Raw genomic sequence first — 13,622 nt, 5'->3', positions numbered from 1 at the left:
GTATACTAACTTGTACCAAACTTGGTTACACTATATTTGGTGTTGTCTGAAGTACGTTTCCATGTTTGAAAATGGATAAAGAGACACTGGAGATAGTGTGAAGAAGGTACATAAATAGTTTGGTTGTGAATGCAGGAGGTATGGATAGTAGATCATATCAATATTGGTGGTGTAGTGTACAGCGAAGAAAATTACCTCAGATTCAACGGGACCTTGATCAGATGGGCCAATGGCCAAGTAGTGACAGATGGAGTTTAATTTAGGTAACTGCAATGTGGTGCATTTTAGAAAGGCAAATCAGGGCAGGACTTAACCATTAAATGTATAGGTCCTGGGGAGTGTTGCTGAACAAAGAGATCTTGGAGTGCGGGTTCAAAGTTCCTTGAAAGTGGAGTCACAGGTAGACAAGGTAGTGAAGAAAGTGTTTGATATGCTTGCCTTTATTGGTCAGTGTATTGAGTATAGAGTTGAGAGGCCACGTTGCGGCGGTGTAGACATTGGTTTGGCCACTTCTAAAATACTGCATTCAATTCTGGTCTCCCTGGTGTGGGAAAGATGTTGTGAAACTTGAAAAGGTTCAGAAAAGATTTACAAGAATGTTGCCAGGGTTGGAGGATTTGAGCAGTTGGGAGAGGCTGAACAGGCTGGGGCTGTTTTCTATGGAATGTCAGAGGCTGAGGGGTGACCTTATAGAGTTTTATAAAACCATGAGACTCAGTGCTGAGTGAATAGTCAAGGTGGGGGGTCCAAAACTAGAACGCGTAAGTTGAAGATGAGAGGGTAAAGATTTAAAAGGGACCTAAAGGGCAACTATTTCATGCAGAGGGTGGTGCCTGTATAGAATGAGCTGCCAGAGGAAGTGGTGGAGGTTGGTACAATTACATCATTTAAAAGATATCTGGATGGGAATATGAAGAGGAAGGCTCTAGAGGAATATGGGCCAAATGCTGGCAAATGGGACCAGATGAATTTAGGATGTTTGATTTAGTATGGACAAATTGGACCGAAGGGTCTGTTTCCATTCTGAATAGTTCTATGACTGTATGACTCTATGACTATAAGAACATTTGTATATAAGATATATTTGGAGGTGCTGGTGTTTGACTGGGGTGTACAAAGTTAAAAATCACACAACACCAGGTTATCGAAAAACAGGTTTATTTGGAAGCATTAGCCACCTGATGAAGGAGTAGTGCTCAGAAAGCTAGTGCTTCCAAATAAACCTGTTGGACTATAACCTGGTGTTGTGTGGTTTTTAAATTTGTAAATAAATGCTTGACTTGAGGTTATACAGATTCAGAATGGATGACCAAGTTGGCCTTAGTTTATCTTGGAAAGAGAAAGCTGAGAAATTACCTACTAAACAATTGTCAAAATTATGAAAGATTTTGACAGAATGGATAGAGGGCACATTTTCATCTGTTGAGAAAGGTAAAATTAGAGGCTGTTAACATAAAATAATCACCAAGAAACTGAATGGGGACTTCAATAGAAACATCTTTACCCAGTGAATGGTGAGAAACCACAGGTATTGATTAAGGCAAATGTTGCAGCTGAAATCAAGGGGAAGCCCCATAAGCCTATGAAGGTGATAGGAATAAAAGATCATGCTGATCAGAATTTGATCGGTGTGGAAAGGAGGAAGAATAAGTGGAGCATAAACACTGGTATGAACCAGTTACACTGGCTGGTGTGATTTAGTGCCCTATCTTTTATATCTATGTAATAATACTTTTCCAGTTAGAATATGTTATTTTTCCCCTCACTTTGTCTCATTTTCTGTTACTGTGTTGAAATATCATTGATTTGTTGCATAAAAAATGTTGTAGAGCTAAAAGTCTCAGTGCTGATTTTTTTTTTCAACCATTTGTACTAAAATCTAAAACAGCCAGAATAACTGAGCTATATGTTTGTCATTCCAAAGTAGCTGAATGGGTAAAGAGGAAGACACTGTGCCCGTATTAAGGTTAGAAGGTACTAAATATACCTGGAATTCTGGCACTGTGATATTCTATTGAATGTTATTTGAAGTATTCATAAAATGACTCTGTTCCTATTGCAGAATAAGTGTTTCAGTTAATCAGAGGATTATAGCACTTCCTCATGACAATCGTCAAGTTCGATTATTTGATATGTCAGGAGTACGTTTAGCACGTCTACCCCGCAGTAATCGTCAGGTAATTCAAATTTTATTTCAATGCTTAATTTTTATCCTTCTAATAGACTTATCATTAAGCTAGTGACTTTTCTCATACAATTATAACCAAGAGAATTAGGATTGCTTTAAGGTTTGTAAAAATGAATAGATGCATTTTAATGAAATAGCAGTAGTTCCTGCTCCTGAAAATAGTTGAAACTTAGTTATTGACCAATCTTTGTGTTTCCTTAAGAAGCTTTAATCAGCAAATCTTACAATATCTACAGAACTGTGGAAGTCAAAAGATTAAAAAGTGAACAAGACCATTCTTTTCATCAAATTTGTAAATGCATTACAATGTAACTATAATGACATAACATTGTGTTTTACTTTGTCCATAAGGTTAAGTAGAGTAATAATTTTTTGAAAAATCGAAGCTTACAAAAAAATTGTATATATCTTAAGTGCAAAATGATGCACAAACTGAAGCTGACATTTATGCATATAGAACCTTATAAATATTGCCAGTTTAATGCATTTTCCCTTGACAACTGTGGCCATGCACTTGGTAAACTGTACTGGCGTTTGATGTAAAAATGAATAGATGCATTTTGATGAAATAGCAGTAGTTCCTGTGCCGGAAAATAGTTGAAACTTAGTTATTGACCAATCTTTGGGTTTCCTTGGGAAACTTTAATCAGCAAATCTTACGATATCTACAGAACTCAGTTGGTGACAAACTAAATCACATGGGTCCAGGTTCAAGTCACACTCTAGGACTTGAGCACTGAAATCAAGGTTGCCACTCCATCGTCGCATTGAGGGAGCATTCCATTCTTGGTGGGACAGTAAATTGTGGTCACATCTGCCTGCTTGGTTGAATGAAAAAGTTCCCCTGGTGGTATTTTAAGGAAGAGCATGGGAGTTATCCCTGATGTGCTGACTAATGATTATCTGTCAGCATCACAGAAAAAAAAATCATCTGGCCATTATCACATACATAGCTGTTGTCCAAGTTTACTGAGTGCAAATTTACAGCTTTGTTAGCTCTGGAGTAACAGTAACTATGCTTCAAAAACACGTTACTGGTATGAAACTGAAAAGGGTTCAGAAAAGAGGGGTTGGAGGGATATAGAGAAAGGCTGAATAGACTGGAACTATTTTCCCTGGAGAGTCGGAGGCTGACGATAATTTTATAGAGGTTTATGAAATTATGAGGGGAATGGATAGGGTAAAAAGACAAAGTCTTTTCCCTGGGGTGGGGGAGTCCAAAACAAGAAGGCATTAGTTTAAGGTGAGAAGGGAAAGATATAAAAGGGACCTAAGGGGCAACTATTTCACGCAGAGGGTGGTGCGGATATGGAATGAGCTGCCAGAGGAAGTGGTGGAGTCAGGTACAGCTACAACATTCAAAAGGCATCTGGATGGATATATGAATAGGAAGGGTTTAGAGGGATATGGGGCAAATGCTGGCAGATGGGACTAATTAAGATACCTGGTCGTCATGGACAAGTTGGACCGAAGGGTCTGTGTGATTCTATGACTCTATGAAGTACATTATTGTAGCACTTTCATAGTGATTATACGATATGGATGTAAGTCTTGCCTTTTGTTCTTTACTTGGTTCAGTTTTCATTGGGAGTTAGAAAATAACATGGATTTCACAACAGCATCATTGATATTAATTTTACATATATTTAGGTATTTGACTGATATGCCTAGTGATCATAGGATGCAATAACAGAAGTAGGCCATTTGGTCCGTTGAGTCTGTTCTGTCATGTCATTCAGTGAGATAATGGCTGATCTGATAATCCTTATCTCCAATCGCCTGCCTTTTCCCCATAACTCTCGATTCCCTCACTCATTTTAAAAAAATCTGTTTATCTCAGCCTTGAATATATTTGATGGTAACCAACCTCTACTGATTGGTTATTCATAGACACTTGCACAGATTGATACTGTCTGAAAGAAGAATTTCCTCCTCACCTCTGCCCTAACTGGGTGAACCATTCCTCCAAGATTATGCCCTTGTATTAGGTTGCCCCACAAGAGGATGTTTACCATGTCAAACTTCCTCTATGTTTAAATAGAATTGCCTCTCATTCTTCTAAACTCATCGTACATTCTGCAACCAACTCACCTTCTCATAAGAAAAGCCCTCCTTACCAAAAAGCAACCCAGTGAAACGTCCCTGTACTGCCTCTCCAATGTCAGTACGTCTTCTTAGATAAGGGGACCAAAGCTTTTCACAATGTTGCAACTGTGGTCTACCTTGCACCTTATATAGTTTTAGGAAAACCTCCCTGTTTTTATACTTCACTCCCTTTGAAATAAAAGTCAACATCTCATTTGCTTTCTCTATTACCTGCTGAACTTGTATGTTAGCTTTTGGTGATTAATGCAGAAGGACTTCTAAATCCTTTACTACTGCAGCAGCTCTCAAGTCTTTCTTCAGTTAACTAATATTTAGCTCATCTGTTCTTTGTGTCAAATTGCATAACTTCACATTTTAACTTTCCATCTGTCAAGTTTTGCCCACATATCTAACCTTTCTATGTCCCACTGCAGGCTGTTTATGTTATCCTCGCCATTTGTATTCTCAGCTATTTTTGTGTCATCTGCAAATGTTCCTACAGTACATGTACTTCTATCTTCCAAGTCATTAATATATACTGTAAGTAATTGTGATCCCAGTACTGATCTCTGTGGCATGCTGTTGGTCACAGGTAACCATTCTGAAAATGTTCACCCCACTTCCTTTATCCTAACCTGCCTTTTATTAGTTAACCAATTCTCTATTCATGCTAATATATTTCCTCAGTACCATCGACTCTTATCTGATTAAGTAGTCTATTGTACTGCACCTTAACAATCACCTTCTGGAAATTCAAATGTATTCACTGCTTCCTCTTTATTTACCCTCATTGCTACCACCTCAAAGACCTCTTTTTGTGAGGCATAATTTCTTCTTCATGAAACCATGCTTGATTATGTATTTCTAAACACTGTCCTATGCGTCTTTTATAATAGACGCTAAAATTTTCTAAAGAACTGCAATATAATGAAATTCAAAATGCTTGACGTGAAAAAAATCTGGGAAAGTGCTCGTGCTTAGAAAGAAAGAAAATAATGTGTTTTGAATATGAAAGTGATCTGGGGATCCTGTTTTATAATACATTAATACTGTGTATTAATGTTGAAAGGTATTAGGTAAAGAAAATCAGATTTTGAGATATACCATTAAACCGAAATAGGAAGGTATTCCTGCCACTCTGAGTATTGTGTGAACAGTTGATTTCAGTGGGCACAAACAACTATTGTAACTATGAAAGTGAACATAAGGGAGCAACCAGAATGATTTGAAGAGGTGGAGGGATTGTATTATGAGGAATAATTATGATAATTAGACATTCTGATATTTTAGAATCATCAGGTCAGATTGTTCAGGAAAGATGTTAGGCAGTACTTCTACACACAAAGGGTGGTAGACATTTGGAACTCTCTTCCACAAACTGTAATGGATGCTAGATCAACTGTTACTTTTAAATCTGGAATGTGTAAATTTTTATTGAGCAAAGGCGTTCAGGATATGGGCCAAAGGCAGGTCTCTGGAGGTAGGCTACAGTCAGCTATGAAATCATTGTATGGTGGAATAGGCTCGAGGAGCTGAATGGCCTACTCCTATATTACCTGAAAGGATGAGGTGGGGAGGTGATACAATTACCAATTTCAAAATTCTAATGGGTATCAATAATGCATCACTTTGGGAATGAGTAACGTATTTTTTAGAACTCTTAAGCTGCTGGAACAGAAGTAACACAGTCTGATGATTATTGTTAACCCTGCCATTTTGCTGTAGAACAGGAGAACATGGGTTGCAGCTGATAGGGGATAAATTCAAGACTGATCTATCAAAGCATTTATAAGTGAGTGGTGTATCTATGGAACAAGATGGTGGAAGCAAAAAATATTAATTCATTCAGATGCTCACTGTGCTCCTCTAGCAAGATGTTGCAGATACAATGGGCTGAATAGCTTACTTTTGCATTGTGACACTTCAGCGATTCATTTGTGGGACCTGAAGGTCATTGGCTGACCAGCATTTATTGCCTATCTCTAGTTACTCTTGAGAAGTTGGTGGTGAGCTACCTTCTTGAACTGCTGCAATCCTTGTGCAAGTTGTCCTGATGCAATGTGTCACTAATTCAAGTTATGATGAATGGAAAGTGTAACATGCTTTGGAGAAACTTTAGATATGTGACTTCTAAAGTTTTCCACAGCTGGGGATTTTTTTTTGCCTCCTATCAGGACCTGTTATATTCTAATTGATAATGATGACATGTCAATTGTATCAACCGACCACCAGTTTTAATAGAGCTAAAACTAAATGGAAGTAAGAAAACTGCTAAGCTTATTGTAAAGTTGGAACTATTGAATACTAAACTGGAAATCATAACATTCATCAATGAACTGCAAGTTTCAATAATTCAGATGATTCCAATTTGCAGAAAAGCTTGACACGAAGATGATAGCCATAAGTCTCTTACAGTCCATGCCAAGAAGTTGCCATAAATTTAAAAGCATGATTGAGAATAGCAGTGCTTATTTCTAGGAAATCTTTCCCCTCCTTTGTGATGTGGTCATTCATTTTACTGACAAATTTAGTCTTCTCTAAAGAAGCCAAATTGTTTACTAGAGTTCTAGTGTAATGCTAGACAACGACTGAAGAAATTAATTTGAATAGAAAGGATTCAGAGCCTGCAAGAGGAAATAACTTATGTTGGGGTGACAGACTACTAACTCCTTTTTTATCACCTGTTACAGGGCCATCGACGTATGGTGTGCTGCACAGCTTGGAGTGAGGACAATCCAACATGCAACCTCTTCTCTTGTGGTTTTGATCGTCAAGCTATTGGTTGGAATATCAATATCCCAGCACTCTTGCAAGAAAAGTAAAATACCATAGAGTGTTTCAAAACTGACTTTAAATAACTCTAATCTTTATATGCTTAACTATGTTTCTATTGTTGTTACTGCTGTGAGTCTTCCATCTAAGAAGAAAGAATTGTATGATTGGCATTGAATGGCTTAACATGCATAATCTGCATGCAATGTCCATGAAACTATGCTTGGTTAATGAGCCAATTTTGAATGCAACCATGCATATTTCTTATGTTTGTAATTTATGTGTTCTTCGCTGGTCGTTAGAATTGGTTGACCTTCTCACATACGGCGTATAAATGATTTGCACAGAAGTTATAGCTGGATTCTGTAGCAGTGTGAGCAGGGCATTTTTGAATGACTGAAAAAATGTGAAGTTCTACCAAATGTAAATTATGTGAAGGGTATAGTTGTGTTTGTTGTAACCTGAAAATTCTACATATCTTCCTTGTTGCCTTGTAGAAAATGCGGGGTTAGGATATTGTAATTTTGATGTAATTTCGCATATTATATTTTCCTTCAGCAGTCTTTCTACCTGCAATCAGTATCTGACTGTATCAATGTACTGCAGTGAATTTGAGATATGTATTTAGATCTTTTCCTCATTTCAGCAATGTTTGGAATTCAGGTATTTGAATATCATAGGAGTGGGCAGTAATGTTCATTTGTGGAATTATAACCTCATATAATGTAGTTAGTCAGTTATAGGCCTTGGCTCTGATATGCATTTTGTCAAAACGTACACTAATGAGAAAGAAATGCTATAAAGTTTTTTTGTATACTTTTTTTTTCTTTACTTCTGTGATTCAAGCCAATATTAAGTGCACAGAGTCCTACCTCCAATCTGAGAGATTGTGGGCATATGATTAGTGTTGTAATGTCTGCGATCAGGAAGACTCATTAAAGACTAAAGGCAAATTATTTGCATTCGAGATCTCATACGCACCATAACTTTGTTAGTCACATGAGACTTCAAGTGCTGAACATAATGGCTTGGATATCTAAATATGCACAAATTATCTAAATTCCGAGTTTAAATGATTTGGAACCCATTGTGTTTCAGATTTAATGTATATTTGCATATTTTTACATAGTTAAGCACAATCGTGCTTAATATTAAGTAATTTGGCCAGCAACCAGTTCAAGTGACAAAGCATTGTGGTGCTATCCTTTGTCCAGTATGCTGTCAATGCAATAATCTAATTTCATGAATTATTTTGGTTCCTGCGTTAGTACCAACAGAAGCTTGAAATAATCAGATGTTTACTGGCAGGTATAGATTTAAATTTTTCTTTATTAACCCCAAAGATTAGTAATGTTCAAAACTGCATCCTGCATTTAGCTGCCTGAATGCTAAACAATGTATTGCATATTGTTCATAATCTGTGTTTCAATTGATGTTGGCTTTAGTGTTAATGGTTTATCAGTGTCGCAGTTAGAGCAAATAATGCAGGAAACAGTTTTTTTTTGTTTTCTAACAACTGGACAATCTTAATGGACTTGTTTGGATTTGATATCAACAAATGAATGGTTGATTTCCAAGTCAGCAGTCCATAGCTGCCTTGGAACTTCCTATTGGATGGATGAATACTGCAGTATGCTGAGTATGATTATGATACTGTCACAACATATGGCAGTTTACAAGTAGAGCACTGGATATTGTTTAAGCAGCAGATTGTTCTGACATAAACTATAAACTATCCAATGTAAGAAACATTACTAGACAAGATGTTGTAACTTCTAAAATCAATTTTTGTTTGTTTGTGTGATTTGTATCACGTCCCCGTGTGTTCCATGGGCAACTCAGTAAAAATGTAGTTCCTTCTTTTCATTAAAGCATTAAATATTTGTGTTATAAATTACTTTTCCAGTGCTTTGGGACTGCTGATTCAATGTTGCATAGAGGTGTGACAACAACTTATATGCAAGTAAAATGTTTTCGGAGATGATTGTAATGTTATTCATAAGTAGTCATAAAGCTGCCAAGAGCATTTTTGCAGAGAACGTTTACTGCATTAGGTTGTTGGATCAGACAATGAATAGGATTTCTGATCTAAGGTAATACATGTTGCTAACTGTTGCTAACTGTCATGCTCATTTTTGTCAGGTTTCAGAGTGCAACACAGGCTTCTACTGAAACAGATGTGGAAAGATGTTCTGTTTCTGTATTGTGATAAGACACTTGTGCATTACATCTGTTTCTCTAAAAGAAACCCCAGTTGTACCCATTTCACTTATCTATCAGTATTTTAGTATCTTGTTTAAAATTGAATTTTCATTTATTTCAGAAGCTTGAAACAAAGTGTGAAATTAAAAATGAAAGAAAAAATACTTTGTTTTGGCTGAATTATATTGATTTCTGTTGCAGAGAATGTAATATGGTATTTAATTGCCCAATTCCATACTTCTGTTACATCTATATTTTACTATATCAATCAATTACTGGCCTATCTCCATAGTTCTATCTTCTGTAACCTCAGAGTCATCTAAAACTTAGCTGCTCACTTCTTAACTCAAGCCCTGTCGACACCCTGCTCAAAGACGTGTATTGATTCATGTTTAACCTCTGTCTCAGTTTTAAAACTAAATCCTTGTTTTCAAATCCTCTGTGTACCTTTGTCCTCCCTAACTCCCTTCCAGCTCCATAACCTCCTCAAAGCCCTCTACTCCTGGCTATTTGTGTACTGCTGATTTTTACATTTCCATTATTAGTGGCTATGCCTTTAGTTAGCTGAGCCCCAAATTTTGGAGTTCACTTGCTCACTTTTGCCTCCACTTCTTTTCTCTTTTGAGAGACACAACCTGTCTGCTTGACTAAGGTTTCGGTCATTGCTCAAATACGTCCTTGTATGGGATTGGTGTAATGTTTTCTTTTGTTAGTACTCGTATGAATTGCCTCACAGCAATAAAAATGTTGCATTAAATGCAGTTTATAGTTGATCTTTCACCCAAAACATCTTTCTTATCAGCAACCATGATGGATATAACCAAAATATCTGTTATATTTTGGTTTATTGATGTAGCTGCTATAGTTTTCTATTGTTGATTCAGCCAATTTGTGTTCCTTTTGCACATATTGCATTTTCTGCCTTGCCATTTCACAGTGAAAAATGTTGCATAATTAAGAAGCTTTTTTTCAAGTATAAATTTTCTTGGCTTATTTTGGAATAAACAGAAGGCATGTATCCCAGTGGAAGTGGATCTGTTACTCCAAGCATGTGGACCTTGGTTTTATTTCTTTTTTTTTGTTTACAGCTTTTTTGTTTTGTGTATAAGTTATGGAGCAGCTTACTTCGGGTTGGAGTAATGGGATTGTAAGTACTCATCAAAGACAAAGTTTTTTTAAAATGATGGATTGTGCCCTTTTATTTTATAGATTTACTGTCTTTTTCTCATGAAGCAAAATAAAACTGTAGCCCTTTTGAAATGCATTGTGCCAAAATGCTCTGTTACAGCATATTGTGATTTTCATAAATGTAGAAAATATTACATAATATTTTAGGATTGTGATTCTGTAATATCTATTTGAACCTTTTAACAGGCTATAACATGTAAGTGTACATCAATGTGATGTGCAGGACCTGCACTATATAATTATGCAACCTGTTGGCCAGAATACAAAAAAATTAGAACTGTTATGGCAGAAGGAGGCCATTTAGCCCATCTTGCCTGTACTGATTCCTTTGTGTAAATCTCCTGCCTATTTCCCATATCCCACTTCTATCCAAATAATCATTCAGTGCCTTCTTGAATGCCTCAATTGAACTTGCATCCACCAAATTTCCAAACCGTACATTCCATACCCGAACCACTCACTGTGTGAAAAAGCTTTTTCTCACTTCACCTGTGCTTCATTTGTTCATCACTTTAAGTCTATGCTATCTTGTTCTTGTTTATTTTGTGTGTGAACAACTTTTCCCTGTCTACTATATTCAGCCTGCTCATAATTTTGCAAACCTCTATCATATCTTCTCTCATTCCTGGAACCATTCTTGGAAATCACTTCTGCAGTTTCTCTGAAGAATTCATAGCATTCCTGTGTTGTGCTCAGAGCTCTGTACTGTAATCCATCTGAGGCCTAACAAGTGTCTTAGACAAGTTCAGCATCATCTCCTTTCTCCTTTATGTCATTATTAATAAACTTTAGATCGTAACACGTATTATTAACTGCTCTCCACCTGTTCCGTCACCTTCAATGTTCTGTGCACATATACACACAAGTTACTGTTCTTGCACCCTCTTTAGAATTGTACCCCATATTTTATGTTATCTTTCAGTTTCTGTCCAAAGTGCATCACCTCACATTTCTACATTGAACTTCACCTGCCACCAATGTGTCAATGTCCTGTTCGAGTTCCACACTATCCTCCCCACATGTTACAATTCTTTCAAGTTTTGTGTCATCTGCACACTTTGAAATTGTCCCCTGCTCATCAAGATCCAGATCATTAATATGTATCAGGAAAAGCCAGAGTCCCCATACCGACCCCTGGGGATCTCCACTACAAACCTTCCTTCAGCCTGAAAAATATCCATTCATTTGGCCATATACAGCAGCACTGTTAACAGATAAAATCACAATGTCAGAGATGCTGGAGAATTGAAAGGAAAACCAAGTTCAGCAGAAACTTAGCTGGTCCAACAGCTTTCGTGGCGAGAGAATTGGGGTTAATATTTCAATCCAAAGGTTCATCTTTGGAATTTGAGTTTCTCAAGCATTTTCTGCTTTTATTATAGCACTTTGAACAAGATTTTTCTTTCAACTGAACTTCCGTTTTCCTGGTCCAATTTGTTTTTTCAAGTTTCTCTTTACAATTTATTAATGTGATGTACAAAATGTTCCTGTACAATGAAAATAATGGATTATCTGAAGCAAAAGAACTTTGAAGGGTTACAGGGTAAAGGCGGGGGAATTGACATGAGGTGAATAGCTCCTCCAGAATGCCAATATGGACATAACTGTGTTGTAATCATTCTCTGAGATTAGAAATGAATAAAGCTCTTCACAGAAATAAATTCTTTAAGGTCACCTACAAAATTGGAAAAGTTATTTCAGGTAAAATACTTAACAGCACTACTTCTGACTGAAATATGATTTGAGAAGTTTAGTCAGTTTAAAAGAGTTGATACCTAATTAATTCTCTAATCAGTTCTGTAAAATGTGGTTTATTAATGTATAACTTTGGTGTTTATCTGCAACACTCCAGATTGCCAAAGCCTTTTGGAACACTGCCAGATATCTGTCATTATTTTCTCTGGGGTTTGGTGAATAGTTGGAGTTTTTATTTACTGTGGCAGAACTCTGCTGTATGTTTGGTCTGCCTCTGTAAGTATTCCTAATGGGGAAATGTTCTGAAAGACCAAATCAGAGCAATTTTATAGCTTGTAAATATTTTGGAAATTTCAGAATCAAGGCCAAAGAGCTCAACATTAAAAGAATGGCTAGTTTATTGTTAAAAGCAATTGTTTTTGAATCAATATTGAATAGTGACTCTGGAGTATTATGATGGAGTAATGGGATTGATTTTTAACTTTATTACCTGATATTCATTCGCGTTGACTTCAAGTCAAGCCATCTGTAATGCCAACTGATGCATGAAATTTGTATTTTAAATGATGCATATCATGTTATTCAAAATGTGGCAACATTTCCCTGCTGTACATCTCTATGATTCTATGACTTTTAAACCATATCTGGAAACTTCAAAAATACTTAATTGGGCAGAATCAATGTGGATTTCAGCAATGTGGACTATGGTGTGATTTGTGGAAGTATCTAGCAAGAAGTCTGGCGAGGCATATCTCAATGTCAGGACCAACTCGCTGCATCTTTTAATGTATTTACCGGCACGCAAAGCACATTTCTCACAAGGCAGTGGTGCATCACTAGTTGAAGGGGATTATACCTTGTTAAACACCTTATTAATGCTGCTACTGGCCTCAATATATAGCTCCCTATCTTACCAAAAATACCGAAGAAGCCAGTTTTGACAATTCTCAACATGGAGGTCAGAGTGGGTACCTAGTGAATTTAGTTTGTGCTGGCTGGAAGAAGCCTCCATGTTACTCAGGACCAAGCAACATGTCAGGCACATCTCTCTCCATGGGGGTTGATATCTGACATTTGCCAGCTCCTCACAATCATCATGGCTTATCACTGATCCACTTAAGAAGCACAGACTTATATTGAAGGGAGCAGTGGCAAGTAGCATTGAAAGGCTGCTGCAAGGACACTGTGCCCACAAGGAAAGGTGCCACTTCTTGGATTGGACCAGGCCACATCTCAGGGCTGCTTGCTTTCTTTCTTAGTGCTCACTCAGCTCAGTGCTCAAAACATCAGTGTGTTGCCTCAATGCCAATTAGTATAGTCACACAGCCTGGCATATTTCCTTGCTGCACAGCAGTCTGGTGTCAAAGGCATGTATGGCTTGTCCAGGAGTGTGCAGTATCAAACCCAGACCTGCATCACCCAAGCACACTGCATGTGCAGCCAGCAAGCAAGTAATCATGTCTCAATGTCATAAGGGTGTAGTGCTCACCAA

At 37.2% G+C, this 13,622-nt stretch overlaps 1 protein-coding gene across 3 annotated transcripts in view; it reads left to right on the top strand.

Moving 5' to 3' along the window:
* wdr37 (WD repeat domain 37) overlaps positions 1 to 8,942 on the top strand; it is a 145,651-nt gene extending 136,709 nt beyond the window's left edge. For all 3 annotated transcript variants that reach the window (XM_043690670.2, XM_043690669.2, XM_087987541.1), the window contains 2 exons: positions 2,063 to 2,177; positions 6,964 to 8,942. In XM_043690670.2, the coding sequence (XP_043546605.1) occupies positions 2,063 to 2,177; positions 6,964 to 7,095 (247 nt within the window). In that variant the 3' untranslated portion in view covers positions 7,096 to 8,942. The remainder of the gene's footprint in view (positions 1 to 2,062; positions 2,178 to 6,963) is intronic.
* Positions 8,943 to 13,622: the final 4,680 nt, after the last annotated feature.

The sequence above is a fragment of the Chiloscyllium plagiosum genome, unplaced genomic scaffold (assembly GCF_037043375.1).
Source record: "Chiloscyllium plagiosum isolate Xiang-an unplaced genomic scaffold, Cpla_swu_hap1 HiC_scaffold_5, whole genome shotgun sequence".
Classification (NCBI taxonomy): domain Eukaryota; kingdom Metazoa; phylum Chordata; class Chondrichthyes; order Orectolobiformes; family Hemiscylliidae; genus Chiloscyllium; species Chiloscyllium plagiosum.
Note: the sequence above shows the minus strand (reverse complement) of the source record. Positions and strands in the feature narration are given on the sequence as shown.